Below are 24,572 nucleotides of genomic sequence, written 5' to 3' on the forward strand. Positions count from 1 at the left end.
ATTAATATTTATTTTATGATCATCTGAATAGTGATTATATGAGCCGTTGATCTATTGTCCATGGCATTGTTTACACCAGTGGTCTAACCCTCCCCCACCTTTTCTCCTCCTTTGCCATCCATCCCCAACTCACTCACTATCCCACTCTTTCAAACAGCTGATTTCCAAGAAAGAAAGGGATCATTCGGAAGACATGTTTAGCATATGATATAGAGAAGAGCGATGGAATCTATCACATAAGCAGCTCGTTTAATCTCTCTTGGCACTTTTAGCTTTGGGTATGATATGGCTAGCTTGTTAGCAATTTAGCTAGCTGACAACTCCGACTAACGCAGCTAGCGATGCAAACCTGACTTTCGTTGTGTAAAATCAAATAGGATTTCCTCGCGCTGCGAACAACGTTTGCTGGCTTTTTTTTCCGTTCATTTTCCTGGAATCGTTTCGTCTACTGAAAGTGCTTTTGCTCAAAGCAAATATATAGGGTCACGATAGTCTACTAGCTAAATACCGGCTATCTATAAGGGGCATGGAACAGCTGGTTAGCAATCGGGCTGATGCCAGCTAGCTAACGTTCTACGACTCTTAATTTCATTGACCGACATCTGAAGTGGATGGAATGGGCGTTTGCTACCTCTATTTAGCTACCTCCGCAACACAGTGCAACTGGTTAGCTATATAATAAGCTAGTGTAATTACTCGGCTAACTATATGCAAACACAGGTGTGTCTACTTTTAAGGTTTAGCTAGCTAGTTCCTTAGTTAACTTCAACCAGACAAAGGTAGCTACAGTAGCTAGCTGAGCCCGGGCAATAAACTAATGTAGCGCGAGCTGGTAGCCAGGTAATGTAACATAGCATTGTTAGCTAAGGGGAGACTTCTTTCTCGTCGTAAAATTAGGCCACAAAACAAAGTACAAATGTATTGACAGTGACAGGCATTGTTTCCCCCAACCAGACTTGCATTGATTGTGTGATCACTGGCCAATTAGATAGCGATTGTGCCTGTCTATATGACGTTAGCTCAGGAACACGCATTGCTAATTATATATATTTTTTGTCGTGACCTACCTACCTCACTGAAGCCAATACTGGTGATTCCACGACGAGTCTAATAGCAAGCTAAACAGCACTGCTCCTGTTATTACATAACTTGCAAGATATCTGCCAACCATATCAGACATTATTTACATTCATAGTCAATCATGCCTGCATAGAACATTGAAGTGAGACTCTAGCATCATGTATATGTAATGTATGCAACGCTCAAAGTGAGTACGGTATTAGACATAGCTCCCAAATGAATTCTTCTGATAGGGGTTTGAAATAGAATGGCATTCCATGGTACAGGCCGGCAGCAGACAGTATGTGGTAACCTGTTCCCCGGATCTGAGTTAGGCCATAAGTATTTTTGCGTCAACACCTCAACTGGAGCCACTTCCACGGGCCTCACTGCAACTCCGAGTCTAACTGGACCCACTGCCCCGGCGGGGACGCCACGACATCCAACATCTCTTGGGGGAAGCACCGGCGGCGGGGCCGCTGTACCACAGCCTCATAGTAGTCCTGCCAGTGAAGTACCAAGCCCTGCTGAGATGGAGCCTGATCGACCTATCGGTTATGGCGCATTTGGTGTGGTCTGGTAAGTTGTGCAATTTCAAATAAGAATTGACTGATTTCCAAGTGAGTTTTTGCATGGTGTTTTTCCTTTCCAAAAAAAAGGGTGTGCATCTGACAAGGGAATGAGATAGACATGCTGTGCACGTGCCCTCCCCATTGGTGACCAATGCTAACAGATGCCTCTCTTCATATTGCTCCTGCAGGTCAGTGACAGACCCTCGTGACGGGCGTAAGGTAGCCCTGAAGAAGATGCCCAATGTCTTCCAGAACCTAGTCTCCTGTAAGAGGGTCTTCAGAGAGCTGAGGATGCTCTGCTTCTTCAAGCACGACAACGTAAGAATGGATTGCAATACATCTATACACAGAACTGCACAACCCGCATAGGCTGCATCCTAAATGGCACCCTATTTCCTATACTCTGGTAAAAAAAATAGTAATGTGTACTTACTATAGGAAAAAGGTGCCATTTGAGACATTTTCATACAGTATTGCATCCATAACACAAGACATAGCGATGCATCTTCACACTGCTCATTGATATGTTCCCATATAGAGGCTTGCTTTACAAATACCACTGTGAAGTTAGAGGTTTGTTATAGTTTAGACACTTAAGGACAAGAAGTGCCATAACAAATGTTGGCTGTGAACGGTAGATCACTTGCTGAGTGTTGATGAATGGTGGCGATGTACAATCGTCAGAAAATGAACACCAAATACCGGCCAATGTTCTGTGATCAGAGGCGATAGGATGGCCACTCACTGCTTTTAACCGTTCGTCTGTCTGTTTTGTCCTTTAGATCGCTAATCATTAAAACAACGACAAGGGTGATGATGATGATGTGTGTTTACAGGTGTTGTCAGCGCTGGACATTCTGCAGCCTCCACAGATCGACTGCTTCGAGGAAATGTATCCTTCACACGCACATCCATGTGCACACATGACTGTTATGTGTCAGCCATTGTTCACTCCTGCACTTTCTCTCTCCATTATCATGCCGCCCTCCTTTCAAAACAGTCTGAATCTACATAGTACAATCTAAATCAAGATAAACCTAAACAGAGATGATACCATTTAGTGATAGTCTTGTGTTATGATAGATAGATACATTTAACTTTAATATAGATAGATGGAGTATTACGCTTTATTCTATGTGGTCCATCCACATCCTATAGTTGTCTGTTGTTTCCTTGACCGTGGGGCCATGCCTGACTGTAGCTACGTGATCACTGAGCTGATGCAGAGTGACCTCCACAAAGTCATTGTGTCTCCCCAGCCCCTCACCACCGACCACATCAAGGTGTTCCTCTACCAGATCCTCAGAGGTGAGTGAAACGGAGGGAGGAGTAGGGAAAGGGGCAAAGTTGAAAAGGAGGTGGAAGTCAAAAGTTAAAGGTTGACTCCTGAGTCCAAAAACAACCCATTTGTGAGTTTGCCCCCTAGCCTTTCTGGGTTTGTAGGTTTAAAGGAGCCAGCTTGTTTCATGTGATGGAGCCATATTGATAGATTCATGTTGTCATTGACTGCAAACACTGAAGGAGAATTGGCTTTTACTTCCGGCGCTGATAGAGATGGCCGCCTCGCTTCGCGTTCCTAGGAAACTATGCAGTTTTATGTTTTTTTACTTGTTATTTCTTACATTGGTACCCCAGGTCATCTTAGGTTTCATTACATACAGTTGAGAAGAACTACTGAATATAAGAACAGCGTCAACTCACCATCAGTACGACCAAGAATATGACTTTCCCGGAGCGGATCATGTGTTCTGCCTTTCACCCAGGACAACGGAATGGATCCCAGCCTGCGACCCAAAACAACAACGTCGTAAAAGAGGCAAACGAAGCGGTCTTCTGGTCAGGCTCCGGAGACGGGCACATCGCGCGCCACTCCCGAGCATACTTCTCGCCAATGTCCAGTCTCTTGACAACAAGGTTGATGAAATCTGAGCAAGGGTAGCATTCCAGAGGGACATCAGGGACTGTAACGTTCTTTGCTTCACGGAAACATGGTTCACTCGAGAGACGCTATCGGAGTCGTTGCAGCCAGCTGGTTTCTCCACGCATCGCGCCGACAGAAACAAACATCTTTCTGGTAAGAAGAGGGGCGGGGGCGTATGCTTTATGGTTAACGAGACGTGGTGTGGTCACAACAACATACAGGAACTCAAGTCCTTCTGTTCACCTGATTTAGAATTCCTCACAATCAAATGTCGACCGCATTATCTACCAAGGGAATTCTCTTCGATTATAATCACAGCCGTATATATTCCCCCCAAGCAGACACATCGATGGCTCTGAACGAACTTTATTTGACTCTTTGCAAACTGGAATCCATATATCCTGAGGCTGCATTCATTGTAGCTGGGGATTTTAACAAGGCTAATCTGAAAACAAGACTCCCTAAATTGTATCAGCATATCGATTGCGCAACCAGGGCTGGTAAAACCTTGGATCATTGCTATTCTAACTTCCGCGATGCATAATAAGGCCCTCCCACGCCTTCCTTTCGGAAAAGCTGACCACAACTCCATTTTGTTGCTCCCTGCCTACAGACAGAAGCTAAAACAAGAAGCTCCCACGCTGAGGTCTGTTCAACGCTGGTCCGACCAATCTGATTCCACGCTCCAAGACTGCTTCCATCACGTGGACTGGGATATGTTTCGTATTGCGTCAGACAACAACATTGACGAATACGCTGATTCGGTGAGCGAGTTCATTAGAACGTGCGTTGAAGATGTCATTCCCATAGCAACGATTAAAATATTCCCAAACCAGAAACCGTGGATTGATGGCAGCATTCGCGTGAAACTGAAAGCGCGAACCACTGCTTTTAATCAGGGCAAGGTGACCGGAAACATGACCGAATACAAACAGTGTAGCTATTCCCTCCGCAAGGCAATCAAACAAGCTAAGCGTCAGTATAGAGACAAAGTAGAATCGCAATTCAACGGCTCAGACACAAGAGGTATGTGGCAGGGTCTACAGTCTATCACGGATTACAAAAAGAAAACCAGCCCAGTCACGGACCAGGATGCCTTGCTCCCAGGCAGACTAAATAACTTTTTTGCCCGCTTTGAGGACAATACAGTGCCACTGACACGGCCCGCAACCAAAACATGCGGACTCTCCTTCACTGCAGCTGAGGTGAGTAAAACATTTAAACGTGTTAACCCTCGCAAGGCTGCAGGCCCAGACGGCATCCCCAGCCGCGCCCTCAGAGCATGCGCAGACCAGCTGGCTGGTGTGTTTACGGACATATTCAATCGATCCCTATCCCAGTCTGCTGTTCCCACATGCTTCAAGATGGCCACCATTGTTCCTGTTCCCAAGAAAGCTAAGGCAACTGAGCTAAACGACTACCGCCCCGTAGCACTCACCTCTGTCATCATGAAGTGCTTTGAGAGACTAGTCAAGGACCATATCACCTCCACCCTACCTGACACCCTAGACCCACTCCAATTTGCTTACCGCCCAAATAGATCCACAGACGATGCAATCTCAACCACACTGCACACTGCCCTAACCCATCTGGACAAGAGGAATACCTATGTGAGAATGCTGTTCATCGACTACAGCTCAGCATTTAACACCATAGTACCTTCCAATTTCATCATCACGCTCGAGACCCTGGGTCTCGACCCCGCCCTGTGCAACTGGGTACTGGACTTCCTGACGGGCCGCCCCCAGGTGGTGAGGGTAGGTAACAACATCTCCATCCCGCTGATCCTCAACACTGGGGCCCCACAAGGGTGCGTCCTGAGCCCTCTCCTGTACTCCCTGTTCACCCACGACTGCGTGGCCACGCACGCCTCCAGCTCAATCATCAAGTTTGCGGACGACACAATAGTGGTAGGCTTGATTACCAACAACGACGAGACGGCCTACAGGGAGGAGGTGAGGGCCCTCGGAGTGTGGTGTCAGGAAAATAACCTCACACTCAACGTCAACAAAACTAAGGAGATGATTGTGGATTCAGGAAACAGCAGAGGGAACACCCCCCTATCCACATCGATGGAACAGTAGTGGAGAGGGTAGTAAGTTTGCAACTGCTCCGCCCACAACCGTAAGGCTCTCCAGAGGGTAGTGAGGTCTGCACAACGCATCACCGGGGGCAAACTACCTGCCCTCCAGGACACCTACACCACCTGATGTTACAGGAAGGCCATAAAGATCATCAAGGACATCAACCACCCGAGCCACTGCCTGTTCACCCCGCTATCATCCAGAAGGCGAGGTCAGTACAGGTGCATCAAAGCTGGGACCGAGAGACTGAAAAACAGCTTCTATCTCAAGGCCATCAGACTGTTAAACAGCCACCACTAACATTGAGTGGCTGCTGCCAACACACTGACTCAACTCCAGCCACTTTAATAATGGGAATTGATGGGAATTGATGTAAAATATATCACTAGCCACTTTAAACAATGCTACTTAATGTAATGTTTACATACCCTACATTATTTATCTCATATGTATACGTATATACTGTACTCTATATCATCTACTGCATCTTTATGTAATACATGTATCACTAGCCACTTTAAACTCTGCCACTTTGTTTACATACTCATCTCATATGTATATACTGTACTCGATACCATCTACTGCATCTTGCCTATGCCCCTCTGTACCATCACTCATTCATATATCTTTATGTACATATTCTTTATCCCTTTACACTTGTGTGTATAAGGTAGTAGTTTTGGAATTGTTAGCTAGATTACTCGTTGGTTATTACTGCATTGTCGGAACTAGAAGCACAAGCATTTCGCTACACTCGCATTAACATCTGCTAACCATGTGTATGTGACAAATACAATTTGATTTGATTTGGCTAGGGGCTGTATTTGAACCATTATGAGTAACAGTGACTCTCTTTCTCTCAGGGCTGAAGTACCTGCATTCTGCTGGCATCCTGCACAGGGACATCAAACCTGGGAACCTGTTAGTCAACAGCAACTGCCTGCTCAAGGTAACGGTGTGTGTGTACACGTTTGTTTTGGCGTGTGTCCTCGTGTGAATCTGTGTGTGAACTTCCTCAAAAGACATACAAGGAAGCATTATGCTAGTCAAGAAAAAAACAACTTAGTAGAGGTCAATATGGGCTGAAGAATTTTGTCTATACACCTTTTGACAAACATTCATGTGTATTATGCTGTAATTACACTGGTCAACCTACACTGATTATACCAAACATTACAAACACTTTCCTAATATTGAGTTCTACCCCCGCACACCTTTTGCCCCTAGAACAACCTCAATTCGTTGGGGCATGGACTCTACAACGTGTCGAAAGCATTCCACAGGGATGCTGGACCATGCTGACTCCAATGCTTCCCACAGTTGTGTCAAGAAGTTGGCTGGATGTCCTTTGGGTGGTCGACCATTGTCGATACACATGGGAAACTGTTGTTAGGTTCTAAATTAACTTATTAAAACTAATGGACGATTAGTAAAGCTTAGACCAAGTTTATTCACCTTTTGGGTCATACGGCTGCATAAGACAAAAACATATTTCCACCAGTGGTAGTATATATACCCTAATTTGGATGGAGTCTCCTCCTTCTCTAAACATTACATCTTTATTGCTAGGCAGGAAGTTAAATGATATGGGCAATAAACTGTTCCTTCTCCCTTAATGTGACCTGACCTCGACCCTCTTCCTCACTAATCCACGGCTCTCCACCCATTCTTTCCTCCAGTCAGTAGATTCCAAGCTTAATTGCATCCACCATATACATTCCTCCTACAGATAACCCTTAACTTCTAGTGTAGACCCTGGACTATGGCACCCCTCATTTCTCTAGTATAACTGATGATTAACAATATTTAAGGTTTAGAAATCCGAACCCATCACTGTTGAGCGTGAAAAACCCATCATCGTTGCAGTTCTTGACACAGTGAAACTGGTGCACCTGGCCCCTACTACCATACTCTGTTCAAAGGCACTTACATATTTTGTCTTGCCCATTTTTCAGCCTCTGAATGGCACACATACACAATCCATGTCACAACTGTCTCAAGGCTTAAAAATGCCCTCCATCTACACTGATTGAAGTGAATTTAACAAGTGACATCAACAAGGTAGCTTTCACCTGGTCTGTCTGTCATGGAAAGAGCAGGTGTTATTAATGTTTTGTATACTAAGTGTTATTATCATGTAACTAAATTCCCCCTCTTCCACTCACTACTTTCTCTCTCTTCCCTCTCCTCTCGCCCTCTCAGATCTGTGACTTTGGGCTTGCACGTGTGGAGGAGCCGGACCCATCTCGTCACATGACCCAGGAGGTGGTGACTCAGTACTACCGGGCTCCTGAGGTGCTGATGGGCAGCCGCCATTACGGCTCTGCCATAGACGTCTGGTCGGTGGGCTGCATCTTCGCTGAACTACTGGGTCGACGCATCCTGTTCCAGGCCCAGAGCCCCATACAACAGGTAGGGCTGTTGCGGTGACCGTATTACCATCACACCGGTGTTCACAAGTCATGAAGGCAGTCAAATTCCACGGTCATGTTAATTCTCCATGCTTCTCCATGCTCTGATGCTGCTGATGGTCATTAGTAGCCTACCAAACTTGCTAACTGCCTGGTACTCAATTGTCCCTCTAATCACTCTGACATCAATGCAAATGTAATCAAAAATCGAATTAAACATTTCATGAGCTCATGTTGCGAAGCATTTCTATAGGCTTGTTACGGTTTTCTTCTATCTCCTCTGAAGAGGAGGTGTAGCAAGGATCGGACCAAAATCCAGCGTGGTAATTTTCATACATGTTTAATGAATAAGAACACGAACAGTACAAAAACAATAAACGTAACGCGAAAACCGAAACAGCCTATACTGGTGCAAACTAACACAGAGACAGGAACAATCACCCACGAAACACTCAAAGAATATGGCTGCCTAAATATGGTTCCCAATCAGAGACAACGATAAACACCTGCCTCTGATTGAGAACCACTTCAGGCAACCATAGACTTTTCTAGAAAACCCCACTGTACCACAATCCCAATACCTACACAAAAAAACAAGACTAAACACACCACAATAATAAACCCATGTCACACCCTGGCCTGACCAAAATAATAAAGAAAATACTAAGACCAGGGCGTGACAAGGCTATGCAATTGCGCAATAAGACAGGGTCATGGTCTCTATTAAAAAGAGGAGGATCCCATCAGCTTTCTATAGGCTAGGCCTACTATATTTATTTCTCAACTTTCCTAATATTAAACCTGTGCAACTGGGTACTGGACTTCCTGACGGGCCGCCCCCAGGTGGTGAGGGTAGGCAACAACATCTCCACCCCGCTGATCCTCAAACTGGGGCCCCACAAGGGTGCGTTCTGAGCCCTCTCCTGTACTCCCTGTTCACCCACGACTGCATGGCCACGCACGCCTCCAACTCAATCATCAAGTTTGCGGACGACACAACAGTGGTAGGCTTGATTACCAACAACGACGAGACGGCCTACAGGGAGGAGGTGAGGGCCCTCGGAGTGTGGTGTCAGGAAAATAACCTCACACTCAACGTCAACAAAACTAAGGAGATGATTGTGGACTTCATGAAACAGCAGAGGGAACACCCCCTATCCACATCGATGGAACAGTAGTGGAGAGGGTAGCAAGTTTTAAGTTCCTCGGCATACACATCACAGACAAACTGAATTGGTCCACTCACACAGACAGCATCGTGAAGAAGGCGCAGCAGCGCCTCTTCAACCTCAGGAGGCTGAAGAAATTCGGCTTGTCACCAAAAGCACTCACAAACTTCTACAGATGCACAATCGAGAGCATCCTGGCGGGCTGCATCACCGCCTGGTACGGCAACTGCTCCGCCCACAACCGTAAGGCTCTCCAGAGGGTAGTGAGGTCTGCACAACGCATCACCGGGGGCAAACTACCTGCCCTCCAGGACACCTACACCACCCGATGTTACAGGAAGGCCATAAAGATCATCAAGGACAACAACCACCCGAGCCACTGCCTGTTCACCCCGCTATCATCCAGAAGGCGAGGTCAGTACAGGTGCATCAAAGCTGGGACCGAGAGACTGAAAAACTGTTTCTATCTCAAGGCCATCAGACTGTTAAACAGCCACCAGTAACATTGAGTGGCTGCTGCCAACACACTGACACTGACACTGACTCAACTCCAGCCACTTTAATAATGGGAATTGATGGGAAATTATGTAAAATATATCACTAGCCACTTTAAACAATGCTACCTAATATAATGTTACATACCCTACATTATTCATCTCATATGCATACGTATATACTGTACTCTATATCATCTACTGCATCCTTATTTAATACATGCATCACTACCCACTTTAACTATGCCACTTTGTTTACATACTCATCTCATATGTATATACTGTACTCGATACCATCTACTGTATCTTGCCTATGCTGCTCTGTACCATCACTACATATTCTTTATCCCCTTACACTGTGTATAAGACAGTAGTTTTGGAATAGTTAGTTAGATTACTTGTTGGTTATTACTGCATTGTCGGAACTAGAAGCACAAGCATTTCGCTACACTCGCATTAACATCTGCGAACCATGTGTATGTGACAAATAAAATTTGATTTGATTTTGAGTTGATTTGATTTGGTTATCTTTGCAACGGGAATGAAAATGAACAACGGGAAAAGCGTCCTCCATTTGCTATTTAAGTGCATAGATGACATGTATTTTTTCCCCCTGCCCCTGTTTCGATACAGGTTCATGATAACGGTCCATCCTAAATCTAAACAAATTTCACACATACAGTACCAGTCAACAGGTTGCACACACCTACTGTGATTGAACATTTTCATATTCACCTGATTTGTTTGATATTAATAGTTAATGATTCTATACATAACTAATAGTAAGACATTTCTCTCTCTTCATTCTGAGTGAACTGAGAGGAGACTTTTGAAGCTTGGTCTGGCAACTGATTAAGCGATGGCTAGGTAAAAACCTACAGCTGGCATTCCATAGATAAGATGTGGTGGGTGTAACAGAGATAAAGGGAGCCTGGAGGAATGGAACAAAACCCTCATTGTCTCATCATCCCGGCATCTGGGAAACTTAGCCTGGAGGGATAGAACAACTACCATGGAGATGACCACGGGATGAACCCAAAGTAGCTTATGGTGCCCCCACTCTGCATGGGAGAGGTTGGAACCAGCCTGACTAAGCATTTTTTAGGTCCTATATAAGATATAAGACACACTTCGGAGTGTGGGGTCGTCGGCTTCATTATTGCAATAATTATTTGATATTAAATAAAGATGGTTGTTTGGAGAAATGACCAGGTCTATCTCAGTACTGAATTTCCACAACATTTTTGGCGACGAGGATGGGATCTGCATCTTCACCTGTTGACCACTGCTACTCATTCAAGGTTTAAAAAAAATATATATATATATATATATATAACTTTTTAAAAACTATTTTCTACATTGTAGAATAATAGTGAAGACATCAACTATGAAATAACACATGGAATCATGTAGTAACCCAAAAAGTGTTAAACAAATCAAAATAGATTTTCTATTTTGGATTCTTCAAAGTAGCCACCCTTTGCCTTGATGACAGTTTTGCACACTCTTGGCATTCTCTCAACCAGCTTCGTGAGGAATGCTTTTCCAACAGTTCCCACATATGCTGAGCACTTGTTAGCTGCTTCACTCTGTGGTCTAACTCATCCCAAACCATCTCAATTGGGTTGAGGTTGGGTGATTGTGGAGGCCAGGTCATCTGATGCAGCATTATCACTCTCCTTGGTCAAATAGCCCTTACACAGCCTGGAGGTGTGTCTTGGGTCATTGTCCTGTTGAAAAACTAATTATAGTCCCACTAAGCGCAAACCAGATGGGATGGCGTATTGCTGCAGAATGCTGTGGTAGCCATGCTGGTTAAGTGCCTTGAATTCTAAATAAATCACTGACAGTGTCACCAGAAAAGCAGGGCGGCTGGAAGCAAAAATCAGACCAAAGGACAGATTTCCACCGGTCTAATGTCCATTGCTCATATTTCTTGGCCCAAGCAAGTCTCTTCTTCTTATTGGTGTCCTTTAGTAGTGGTTTCTTTGTAGCAATTTGACCATGAAGGCCTGATTCAAGCAGTCTCCTCTTAACAGTTGATGTTGATGTCTGTTACTTGAACTCTGAAGCATTTATTTGTGCTGCAATCTGTGGTTCAGTTAACTCTAATGAACTTATCCTTTGCCGCAGAGCTAACTCTGGGTCTTCCTTTCCTGTTGCGGTCCTCATGAGAATCCAGTTTCATCATAGTGCTTGATGGTTTTTGTAACTGCACTTGAAGAAACTTCTAAAGTTCCTGACATGTTCTGGCCTTCATGTCTTAAAGTAATGACTACTGTCCAGGAAGCTGGTTGAGAGAATGCCAAGAGTGTGCAAAGCTGTAATCAAGGCAAAGGGTTTGAAGAATTTTATACATAAAATATCTTTTCATATAACACTTTTTTGGTTACTACATGTGTTCATAGTTTACTTTTTACATTTTTTTATGTATTATTATTTTTTACCCCTTTTTCTCCCCAATTTCGTGGTATCCAATTGTTTTTAGTAGCTAGTATCTTGTCTCATCGCTACAACTCCCATACGGGCTCGGGAGAGACGAAGGTTAAAAGTCATGCGTCCTCCAATACACAACCCAACCAAGCCGCACTGCTTCTTAACACAGCGCGCATCCAACCCGGAAGCCAGCCGCACCAATATGTCGGAGGAAACACTGTGCACCCTTGGTTAGCGCGCACTGCGCCCGGCCCACCACAGGAGTCGCTGGTGCGCGATGAGACAAGGACATCCCTACCGGCCAAGCCCTCCCTAACCCGGACGACGCTAGGCCAATTGTGCGTCGGCCCACGGACCTCCTGGTCGCGGCCGGTTACGCGGCCCAGAGTCACTGATGGCACAGCTGGCGCTGCAGTACAGCGGCCTTAACCACTGCGCCACCCGGGAGGCTTGTGTTCATAGTTTTGGTGTCTTCACTATTATTCTACAATGGCGAAAATAGTCAAAATAATGAAAAACCCTGGAATGAGTAGGTGTTCTAACTTTTGACTGGTACTGTATATTATTTAGTATATGTAAAGATCAGATTTAATCAAGAATAGTCTGATGGGTGACAATATTAGCCTATCACTTGTGAATTATATATTATCACTGATGCCCAGCGTAAGGCAAGAAATAACGCCTTTTTTGGGGGCATTTTTTACGTATAATAGTTGCACACCTCCATATTTTTTTAATTTCACCTTTATTTAACCAGGTAGGCTAGTTGAGAACAAGTTCTCATTTACAACTGCAACCTGGCCAAGATAAAGCATAGCAGTGTGAACAGACAACAACACAGAGTTACACATGGAGTAAACAATAAACAAGTCAATAACACAGTAGAAAAAAAGAGTCGATATACATTGTGTGCAAAAGGCATGAGGAGGTAGGCGAATAATGACAATTTTGCAGATTAACAATGGAGTGATAAATGATCAGATGGTCATGTGCAGGTAGAGATACTGGTGTGCAAAAGAGCAGAAAAGTAAATAAATAAAAACAGTATGGGGATGAGGTACGTAAATTGGGTGGGCTATTTACCGATGGACTACGTACAGCTGCAGCGATCAGTTAGCTGCTCAGATAGCAGATGTTTAAAGTTGGTGAGGGAGATAAAAGTCTCCAACTTCAGTGATTTTTGCTGATATATATATATAGCGTAGCCCATATAGGCCTTCATGTTTTGAGGTTTGCATCACAACAAAAGTGGCCAAATAACTTCTTACAAGGGGTGAAGAGCCTAACTGGCATACATAAAAGCATTACATGCATAATCGCATTTGCGGTCACTTGATAATGGTGTTCAAATCAAATGTATTTGTCACATACACGTGTTTAGCAGATGTTATTGCGGGTGTAGCGAAATGCTTGTGCTTCTAGTTCCAACAGTGCAGCAATAACTAACAAGTAATATCTAACAATTTCACAACAAATACCTAATACACACAAATCTAATTAAAGGAATGGAATTAAGAATATATAAATGTATGGATGAGCAATGTCAGCGGCATAGACTAAGATACAGTAGATAGTATATAATACAGTATATACATATGAGTTGAGTAATGCAAGATATGTAAACATTATTAAAATGACTAGTGTTCCATTTATTGAAGTGACCAATGATTTAAATTCTGTGTATGTAGGCAGCAGCCTCTCTGCTGGTGATGGCTATTTAACAGTCTGATGGCATTGAGATACAAGCTGTTTTTTAGTCTCTCGTTTTCCCGCTAATGGAACATTCGCTCTTATAGCCTACTGCTGTGTGTGTATTGCTGCGCTTATAATGTGAAGAAATAACCAAGTAGTTTATCAATATTTTAAGCTAAACGTTCTGCTCTGTTGCGTCAGCCACATTACGTAAAACATTTTTTGGGGGGATATGTATTTCTCGCATAGAATAAGTGCTTTTTCTGTTCATAAGGCCTACTCATCTTGTTGGCTGAATAAGTAAATCTGGACAGTTCTTCCAATATCCTTAATATGCACCTCGGAATTGGATAAGGACTTGCGCAGTTGCGTCCCCAATACGTCTGTCTTCACTTGTAGCCTGTGATGGAGAGCCATGTGAGTGAGAGTTGCTTCGGAGGAAGCAGCACTCAGGGAGAAGGGCACAACCCAGCACTTAGGGCCAAGGGCACAACGGCCACTGGCCGCAAAAGGCATGGATTGTTTTAGGGTGCATTACGGCCACACAAAGGGGATGCCGCTATGAAATTCGAGGCATTATTAAGTGCTTGTCATATTGTGAATGAGAGACTGATGAAGTGTTTATAGCTTGCCTTTCAAGTTACTTTAAAAAAATCACCATTAGTCGCATCGTGCAGCCTTATAATGTATTAAAAATCTAAATATATAGCCCAATGTTTGTAGAACAACTAAAGTTACGTTAATAACTCTCTAAATTAAACATAGGAGTACTTGTTTATTTGTTAACCGCTCAACACAGAATAGCCGCATGTGCACACTCCCTCAAATCGTTTGGAGAAAATATCCTTTCTATTTTATTCAGCTTTCTTCAATTGTATTCTTCATAATCTAAAATAATGCCATGAAATTCTAAGTAAATCTTGTCTGCTAAATGAACTAGTGTAGCACACTTCCATTTGGCATAGCCAGATCAGGACCCAACATAAGGACAACTCAGACTATGCTATTCTGTTCTTCGGAAATAGACTACATTTTCTTCATATCATGTTTCTTTAGACTTGTATAAAATAAATAACTGATTTATTGACAAGGTGTAGGCTATATTACATGGATTTATTATACTTTTTAAAATGTAGATGTTCCAAAGGTCGCCATCAGTGGCTTGTAGGCTATGTGTGGAAGCCAGGAGATGCTGAATGTGTTCGTTAATTAACGGTCAATTACCGTGAGACCGACAGTTATTTGCTTGACAATCACGTACTGACGAAATGTTGTGCCCGCCACAGCTCTAGTAGAGGGGTGGGAGGCACAGAACCATATTCAACAGGTTGTGAGGGAGGAAAGAGGGAAAGCAAAGGAAAGAGGGGAAGGTGTAATCTGTCTGGGCAATAATTTAAACTTTTATCTAATAATAATCAAATGTATCAAATTTTTGGCACTTGTGGATGGTCATTTTTTAAATTTAGGTTTGTTGTCAAATTAAATCTCTCTTTCTCCCACCCTCACTCTCTATATTCTCACTCTCTCTCTCTCTCTCTCTCCCCCTCTACCCCTCAGTTGGATCTGATCACTGATCTGCTGGGTACCCCTCCTCTCTCTGCCATGGCATCTGCCTGTGAGGGGGCCAGAGCTCACATCCTGAGAGGACCTCACAAACCGGTACTTCCTCCTCACTGAACCTATGAACTACTCACTAACTGATCTGACCTTCATTTGTAATACTATGAGACACTTGTGGTCAAATATTGTCCCCCTTGCACTTTACAAATGTAAATACCTTACTTCAAACTAGGGTTGTTACAGTGACCGTTTTACCACCACACCTGCGGTCACGAGTCATGACCGCAATCAAATTCCATGTGACCGTTTAGTCACGGTAACTAGACTTCTCCAAAACTGCGCTCTGATGCCACTGATGGTCATTAGTATCCTATCAAACTTGCTAACTGCCAGTAGCTAATGGTCTGGTACTTATTGTCCCTCTAATCACTCTGACATCAATGCAAATGTAATCGAAAATCAAATTGAACACTTCGTGAGAGCCCATGACCATTTCTATAGGCTATGCATTTGTGTGAGAAAATAGAGTTTTGAAGGTCTCTATTGAAACGAGGAGGGAGGATCCCATCCGATTTCTGTAGGCTAGGCCTACTATTTATTTCTCAACTCTCCTAATATTAAGCGCATTGCTTCACTTTACAACAGGAGTAGCCTACCTGGCTGGTATGAAGATGAACCGCAGGAAAAGTGTTCTCCATTTGCTATTTGTATATATGAGGACATGTATTATTGATTTTTTTTCTGCCCCTGATCCGACAGATGCATGATAATCATAGTCTCACACTATGTAGCCTAGTCCATAGGCCTATAATTTTTTTATAAGGTTTGTATCACAATTAAAGTGGCCAAATCATTCCAAACGTAGCCTAGGGATAGGACCCCTGGAACACGGTTGGAGAGCACATAGTTTACAGAGCCGAGTGAAACGTGTTCTTAAAAGCCCAGCCATCGTGTCATCGTGTCATCGTGTCATCGTGTCATCGTGTCATCGTGTGTGCAAACACTGGCCACTGTTTGAAAGAGGATCCCAGCTTTCTTGTGCTGCTATATTTCTTGCTCACTTCTTAAAATGAAGCACATTAATCCACTTTACAAGCAGTGTAGCCTACCTGGCATACATTGACAGCGCGTGAGTTGTTTTGAGGAAGATACATTTCCCCATAAAAATGCACCTTTTTATAATAAAAACATTACATGCATAATCGCATTTGCTGACTTATGTCAGAGCCTACTATTCGTAGTGTGATGAATAGGTTGGATAGTCATAATATAACGCAATCAGTGTTAGCAAAAAAAGAACATTCAATGCATGGCTGAGTGAGTATAACCTAGAGTAGGTCTAGTCTATAAGCTACATCAGATATGTTTCTTCTTTGTTTGCCTTTTTTCCCCGCGATTGTATTTTTAAATTGCGACATGCCTGGCTTGGTCTCCCCACTTTTCACAGGCCGTCGCAACTCGACAATGAATCTGCCCAAATTGCGCACGCTGCCTTTCCTTCCGACTGTAGGCAATGTGATTTTAAAACCATCCACAACTTATTTTTTTAAAAGAAGCTAATGATCTTCCATGGCTAAATCATGCTTTAGTATTCTATTTTGAATGATTTTATTTATTTCTCTATATAATTTTGGCAATTTAATTCAATTTAATTTCGGGAAAGCTTCTCCTAGCCTAATGGACGTGCCGTTATATGCTTGCAAAAAAAAAACGTAACCTCCATTTGCTATTTGAGTGCAGGCTACGGATTACATGTATTTTTTTTGTGGGCCATTCTAAATCAAAAATAATTCCACAGATACACTATATATGGAAATGTATGTGGATTCGGCTATTTCAGCCACCTGTTGCTGATAGGTGTCTAAAATCAAGCACACAGCCATGCAATCTCCATAGACAAACATTGGGAATAGAATGGCCTTACTAAAGTGTTCAGTGTCTTTCAACGTGGCACCTTCCGGATGCCACCTTTCCAACTAGTCAGTTCGTAAAATGTCTGCCCTACTAGAGCTGCCTCAGTCAACTGTAAATGCTGTTATTGTAAAGTGGAAATGTCTAGGAGCAACAACGGCTCAGCCGCGAAGTGGTTGGCTACACAAGCTCACAGAACGGGGCTGCCTAGTGCTGACGCGTGTTAAAATCATCTGTCCTCGGTTGCAACACTCACTACCAAGTTCCAAACTCTGGAAGCAACGTCGGCACAAGAACTGTTCTTCGGGAGCTTAATGACATGGGTTTCCATGGCCAAGCCTAAAATCACCAATGCCAAGTGTCGGCTGGAGTGACTGCCATTGGACTCTGGAACAGTGGAAATGCGTACTCTGGAGTGATGATTCACGCTTCACCATCTGGCAGTCGGACGGACGAATCTAACGCGACAGCGTACAATGACATTCTTGACGATTCTGTGCTTCCAACTTTGTGGCAACAGTTTGGGGGAAGGCCCTTTCCTGTTTCAGCATGACAATGCCACAAAGTGAGGTCCATACAGAAATGGTTTGTCGAGATCAGTGTGGAAGAACTTCAACCCCATCGAACACCTTTGGGATGAATTGGAATTCCGACTGCGAGCCAGGCCTAATCAGACGGGACAGTAGTGGAGAAGGTGGAAAGTTTAAGTTCCTCGGCATACACATCACGGACAAACTGAAATGGTCCACCCACACAGACAGCGTGGTAAAGAAGGCGCAGCAGCGCCTCTTCATCCTCAGGAGGCTGAAGAAATTCGGGTTGTCACCAAAAGCACTCGAGAGCATCCTATCGGGCAGTATCACCGCCTGGTACGGCAACTGCTCCGCCCACAACCGTAAGGCTCTCCGGAGGGTATTGAGGTCTGCACAACGCATCACCAGGGGCAAACTACCTGCCCTCCAAGACACCTACACCACCCAATGTCACAGGAAGACCAAAAAGATCATCAAGGACAACAACCACCCAACCACTGCCTGGTCGGTACAGGGGCATCAAAGCTGAGACTGGAAAAACAGCTTCTATCTCAAGGCCATCAGACTGTTAAACAGCCATCACTAATATTGAGTGGCTGCTGCCAACATACTGACTCATCTCTAGCCACTTTAATAATGATAAAAATGTACGTAATAAATGTATCACTAGCCACTTTAAACAATGCCATTTTATATAATGTTTACATACCCTACATTACTCATCTCATATGTACAGTGGGGCAAAAAAGTATTTAGTCAGCCACCAATTGTGCAAGCTCTCCCACTTAAAAAGATGAGAAAGGCCTGTAATTTTCATCATAGGTACACTTCAACTATGACAGACCAAACGAGAAAAACATTGTAGGATTTTTTATGAATTTATTTGCAAATTATGGTGGAAAACAAGTATTTGGTCACCTACAAACAAGCAAGATTTCTGGCTCTCACAGACCTGTGACTTCTTCTTTAAGAGGCTCCTCTGTCCTCCACTCGTTACCTGTATTAATGGCACCTGTTTGAACTTGTTATCAGTATAAAAGACACCTGTCCACAACCTCAAACAGTCACACTCAAAATGATCACAAGAACGGTGAGCAAAAATCCCAGTACCACACGGGGGCACCTAGTGAATGACCTGCAGAGAGATGGGACCAAAGTAACAAAGCCTACCATCAGCAAGGGCATTGAAGATGAAACGTGGCTGGGTCTTTCAGCATGACAATGATCCCAAACACACCGCCCGGGCAACGAAGGAGTGGCTTCGTAAGAAGCATTTCAAGGTCCTGGAGTGGCCTATCCAGTCTCCAGACCTCAACCCCATAGAAAATCTTTGGAGGGAGTTGAAAGTCCGTGTTGCCCAGCAACAGCCCCAAAACATCACTGCTCTAGAGGAGATCTGCATGGAGGAATGGGCCAAAATACCAGCAACAGTGTGAAAACCTTGTGAAGACTTACAGAAAACGTTTGACCTCTGTCATTGCCAACAAAGGGTATATAACAAAGTATTGAGAGAAACTTTTGTAATTGACCAAATACTTATTTTCCACCATAATTTGCAAATAAATTCATTAAAAATCCTACAATGTGATTTTCTGGATTTTTTTTCTTCTCATTTTGAAGTGGGAGAACTTGCACAATTGGTGGCTGACTAAATACTTTTTGCCCCACTGTATATACTGTACTCTATACCATCTACTGCATCTTGCCTATGCCGTTTGGCCATCGCTCATATATTTTTATGTACATATTCTTATTCATTCCTTTACACTTGTGTGTATAAGGTAGTTGTTGTGAAATTGTTAGATTACTTGTTAGGTATTACTGCATGGTTGGAACTCGAAGCACAAGCATTTCGCTACACTCGCATTAACATCTGCTAACCATGTGTATCTGACAAATCAATTTTGATTTGATTTGCTTGTCAAATTGTGAATGAGAGAATGATGAAGTATGTGGAGCCTGCACAAGGAGAAGAGCTCATGTCTCATGTGACTTTTTTCAAATAATTTGTCACATCATGCAGTCTTAGGCTATATGTTTTGATTTTTAATACATTCTAAGTTTGTATCACAACTAACATTGCATAAATAACTCAAAATGAAATATATTGGAGCCCCTGTTTCTTTGTTAATAACCGCTCAACACTGAATAGCTGCATGTGTCCTTCGGAAATCGTTTGGTGGAAAATATGCTTTCTATTTTATTCAGCTATGTTCAATTCTATTCTTCATACTATAAAAGAATGCCACGTAATTCTAAGCAAATCTTGCCTGTAAATCAATTAGTGTAGCCCACAGCCATATGGCATAGCCAGATCAGGGCCTAACATAAGGACAACTCAGAATATGCTATTCTGTTTTTATGAAATAGGCTACATTTTCTTCATTATGTTTCTTTAGACCTGTCTAAAATAAATAATGGATATACTGTGATGGTGTATGCTATATAAAATTAATTTCTTATACTTTTTATACTTGGATTATAGGCTATGCATGGAAGATGGACACAGTATTGTGGCACCCTTGCACGATTCTCTATTTCTTTAAAAAAAGGGGGGGGGGGTATTAACATAAACACAAACAAACACGTTTGTCATCTCCTGCCAAATGTGTGTTTTTATGTTAAAAACCCCCCAAAATATTTTTGAAGAAATAGAGAATCGTGCAAGGGTGCCAAAATATTACTGCTCATGGCCCAGTTTCCCAAAAGCTTCTTGGAAGACTAAGTTAATTGGTGAATTTAGCCTTCAGATGCTTTTGGGAAACCGGGCCCAGATATTATCGAATCTATACCCCACACACAATCCTTATCTAAAACCAGGTGCAGCAGTTCATGATGTAAAATCTCTCGCCCCCCCTTCCCCCTCAGCCGTCGCTCTCTGTGTTATATATGCTGTCGGACGGGGCGACCCACGAGGCCGTGCACCTGTTGTGTCGTATGCTGGTGTTTGATCCGGTGAGTGCAGACAGGAGTCTATTGTCACACAATTGGCTACCTCTTTATAGGGAAGTTTAAGCAACAAGAGCTGAAAATGTAGCTAGCTACCTCTGAGAAGGAAAATGCATAGCTAGCTACAGTAAGGGAGAAAATACAAGATTAGAGAGGGACCAACTTTCTCTCCATGTGTGTGACTCAGGCCAAACGGATCTCAGGCAGCGACGCCCTCTCCCACCCCTACCTGGACGAGGGCCGTCTGCGCTACCACACGTGCATGTGTCAGTGCTGCTACTCCGTGCCCAGCGGGCGTGTGTACACGCGTGACTTTGAACCGCCCGCCGACCGGAACTTCAGCCACAGCTACGATAACAGCCTGCTCTCTGTCTGGCAGGGCAAAGGTATGAGTTATATGGTGCTCTTCCCTCTACTCCTCTTTCTCTTCAATTCTCTTCTTTGACTTTTTTCCAACCCTGCTTGTTATTGAAATTGATGGCCTGTTGCGATCTCGTTCTCGCAATCTCTCCTCTCTCGCTCTATCAGAGCTCATCCATCGCTTCATAACAGAGCACCAGCAGGGGAAACGAGTGCCGCTGTGCATCAACCCCCAGAGTGCCGCCTTCAAGACCTTCATCAGGTGAGGAACACCAAGGGAGGGATGAACACAACTAATATACATGCAGCTTAAAATACTATTTTTTCTATCTTCATCTCTCTTTCTTTGTCTATCTTTCTTGATCTCTCAGGTCTACTGCGTGGCATTCCTCCAAAGTCTCCAGGAAGGAGGAGAGATGAAGGGGAGTATCGTTCAAGTACAAGAAGAATCATGGGAAATTCAGTTTGATAAAAAGAACAAGACTTGCTTTGGTCAATATAATAGAGATAGGTTTGGGTTTCTCTGGATGGAGGGGAGGTGTGAATGAAACAGTACGCCAGCCTCTCAGAGAAGAACCGTGTCTGTTGGAGGAAATGCTCACTTTTACTAAAGACTACATTTCCCTTCAATGACAACTACAGTTCCCAACTATGAAAACTACTATTGACACTGGTGAAGACTTGACTACACCAAGGCTATAGGCATTTCCCCAATGCTGAAAACTAAAATGTGCTGCTGAATTTTTAAAAAAGGAATAAAGAGGAAAAGTGGTGAAGAGGGAAATTATTGGAAACATTTATTACTAGAAGAGTTGAAGTTGGTTGTGTTGTGTTGTGCTCCAATCTGGTTTAAGGTGGAGACAAAGGAATAGCTGTTTAATTAATTTATGTTGAATAATTGTTCTGCTCTGTTCATTTTTAAGTCATTCCAGCCTCGTGCAATATGATGAAAAGCATCTAAGCAACGTGCTCCTGGCGATACCATACTCTCTTACCTGTGCTTTTAGTGACTTAGTCATGTTAATGTCACATTGATGACCCTACTTTATCATTGATTCCATTGATTTGGTTTGATAGTTTCACTGGGCCCATTCTCAATATGTTCGGTAAACTGGTTTTAGATCTGCGCCACAATGCAACCTCTGGCCTTGAGGTTCACCCCGTGCTACTTTTGAATCTTCCCTCCCAATCTGCCCTCGTTCATAAGATCAAACCATTTCCAAGACAACAAATTGACCTGGTTCTTTGATTGGGTGGGGCCACGGCTTCTGAGGCAGATGGAGCCTCGCCCATGTTTTTAAAATCATATTATTTTATATTTTAATTTGTGTTTATTTTTAGCTTCTCTGTGAGTGGCGGTTCGAGCTTGAGCACGTGTTGTGCCCATGTACTGAGTAGTCAGCCCTTTCAGTATGTGGTGTGTGTGTGTGTGCGCGCTCACATGTGTCTGTGTGTAGAATTTAAGGGAAAGTGCAGTTTTCTGCTTCAATGATTTCATTACCTCAAAAACAGTTGGAGTCAAAAAGGGAACCCAGAGAGAGTCTACTGGGTGAAGTGTACATAGACCCAACTCAACTGCTAAGCACTGTAACGTGATGTCATTCCTTTGTACTAAATCGCTGTCCTTAACCTCTGTCGCTCCCTCTTAGAGAGAGGGATGGAAGATGAGGGACAGGTGGCAGGAAGAACAGCTTGTTGAAATGTGTTGGTGAAATGCTGCTGTGTTTTGTTTTTCCTTTGTTGGTTGTTGGTTTATTTCCAGTTGAGTTCACGGCTCAGGTGTTCCGTTGCAAAGACTGTGGACCCGACCACACAAATACACACCGATATTATTCACCAATAACAGTGTGCCTCAACTTTTTTTTTTTTCTCCACAAAGAGGAACCGCAAAACTCTGTGCGCTGAAGCTCTTGACTGGAGCTAGTACTAACTAAAATGAGGCTCCTGAAGACGCTGCACTGTGCTAGTTGGCATTGCCGTCATGGCAGTGGTCAGGCCCTTGTCCCGCCACCTGATGGTGCTATTGGAAGTGTAGGCTAAGTGGTTGACGGGGATTGCCAGAATGTTTCACTTAAACATGCATGTCTGTATTTATGATATATAAAGATTTTCTAAAAAGGAAGAGGCTTTTGGATTTGAATGCAGTGCAATGGGAGTTGTCGCCGTGGACATACCTACCTTGTGGTGATGTTAATTAATTAGATTTTAGGAAATATGATTAATATTTTTATGTTTTGTGATGTGATCCATTTAAGAGTTATTTTTTGGTTTCACAACTTTGCTATTGTCTTTAGTAGAAAGCCCAAGCAGGCTGAGTTTTAGAAGAGCTCACCAGGGTACATCTCTTTCCCTCACACCCTCCTTTCTTCTCTCTATCCCCCTCACACTGTCCTCTCGTCTCTGTTAGCCTTTTATAGCAGAGTCTTTTTCATTAGGCACCAAAAAAATCAAACAGACTAAAACTGGGAGGGACTACTTGAACTTGTTCAATAAGAAACTTGTTGCAAAATGTTTTCCTACAGTGTGCACTAAGGAGAATGACTCAGCTATGCTTAATGTAGAAGCCAATAAGGACATCCCGTTCCTCACTGGAGGAGCCTCCTCTGGCAGTTCAGTAGCTTAAAGCAGCTTCTTATCCTCCCCTTCTTTCGTTCATTGTGCTGATAAGAGAAGACTGGTCAAATCCCTAACAGAGAGAAGCACCGTTAGGGATTTGCTTTCAGATGTGCAGTTCACTTCAGATCTATGATCCATCCCAATTGACACCCTATTCCCTTTGTAGTGCACTACTATTGAGGGTCTGGTCAAAGGTAGTGCACTATATAGGGAATAGGGTGCCATTTGGGACTCATATACTGAAGGAAAAGGAAGCGAGTCTTTATCCTTTGTTCATGAGCTCAATAGGCACTGGAGAGAAGACTACACCTGGGGATGTTGATGTTAGAAATGTTTCTGATGACAAGAAGAAGAAAAAGTGATACTTGTGTTGTTTTTTGGGGGGATTATTCTGAATATGAAACCCATGTTGAATACTGCTGTTTTGAAAATGTTAATTGTGTTGGTTGTTTTTTTTGTTGTCATGTTTTAGGAAACGTTTTGGACTTGTGCTCCCAACAAATACTTGAATTTCTTAAGAAAACGACTAGAGTAAAGTAGTGAATGAATAAATGGATAGTCACTGGATGATATTCCTGTGTGGTGTCTGTCCGTTTATCAATGGGGAGGGGGCTCAAAGGGCAACGTTACATTGTACTGTGTCAGGTTGTTGACTTAAGGGCTGCTCCCTCAAATTGCAAGTTATTTTTTGCCCCCCCATACAATGTTAGATGTTTTGGTTGTATACTTTTTCTTGTGTTCAGAAAGTTTTGTTTATGTTCTCTTTCTATATGGCGATATTTCAACATGTCTGATAACTCTGGTT

The 24,572-nt window shown here is 43.2% G+C and overlaps 1 protein-coding gene across 1 annotated transcript; it reads left to right on the plus strand.

The window, feature by feature from the left end:
• The first annotated feature begins 118 nt into the window (after window positions 1-118).
• LOC112251290 (serine/threonine-protein kinase NLK2) lies at window positions 119-24,339 on the plus strand. The gene is made up of 11 exons (XM_024422205.2): window positions 119-1,638; window positions 1,820-1,949; window positions 2,468-2,523; window positions 2,833-2,939; window positions 6,500-6,585; window positions 7,839-8,048; window positions 15,396-15,497; window positions 20,711-20,797; window positions 20,979-21,177; window positions 21,320-21,413; window positions 21,523-24,339. Exons 1-11 carry the CDS (start codon window positions 1,328-1,330, stop codon window positions 21,569-21,571), a joined length of 1,431 nt encoding a protein of 476 aa, XP_024277973.1. The 5' UTR covers window positions 119-1,327; the 3' UTR covers window positions 21,572-24,339.
• The last annotated feature ends 233 nt before the right edge of the window (window positions 24,340-24,572 follow it).

This window comes from Oncorhynchus tshawytscha, linkage group LG01 (genome assembly GCF_018296145.1).
Source record: "Oncorhynchus tshawytscha isolate Ot180627B linkage group LG01, Otsh_v2.0, whole genome shotgun sequence".
Taxonomy (NCBI): domain Eukaryota; kingdom Metazoa; phylum Chordata; class Actinopteri; order Salmoniformes; family Salmonidae; genus Oncorhynchus; species Oncorhynchus tshawytscha.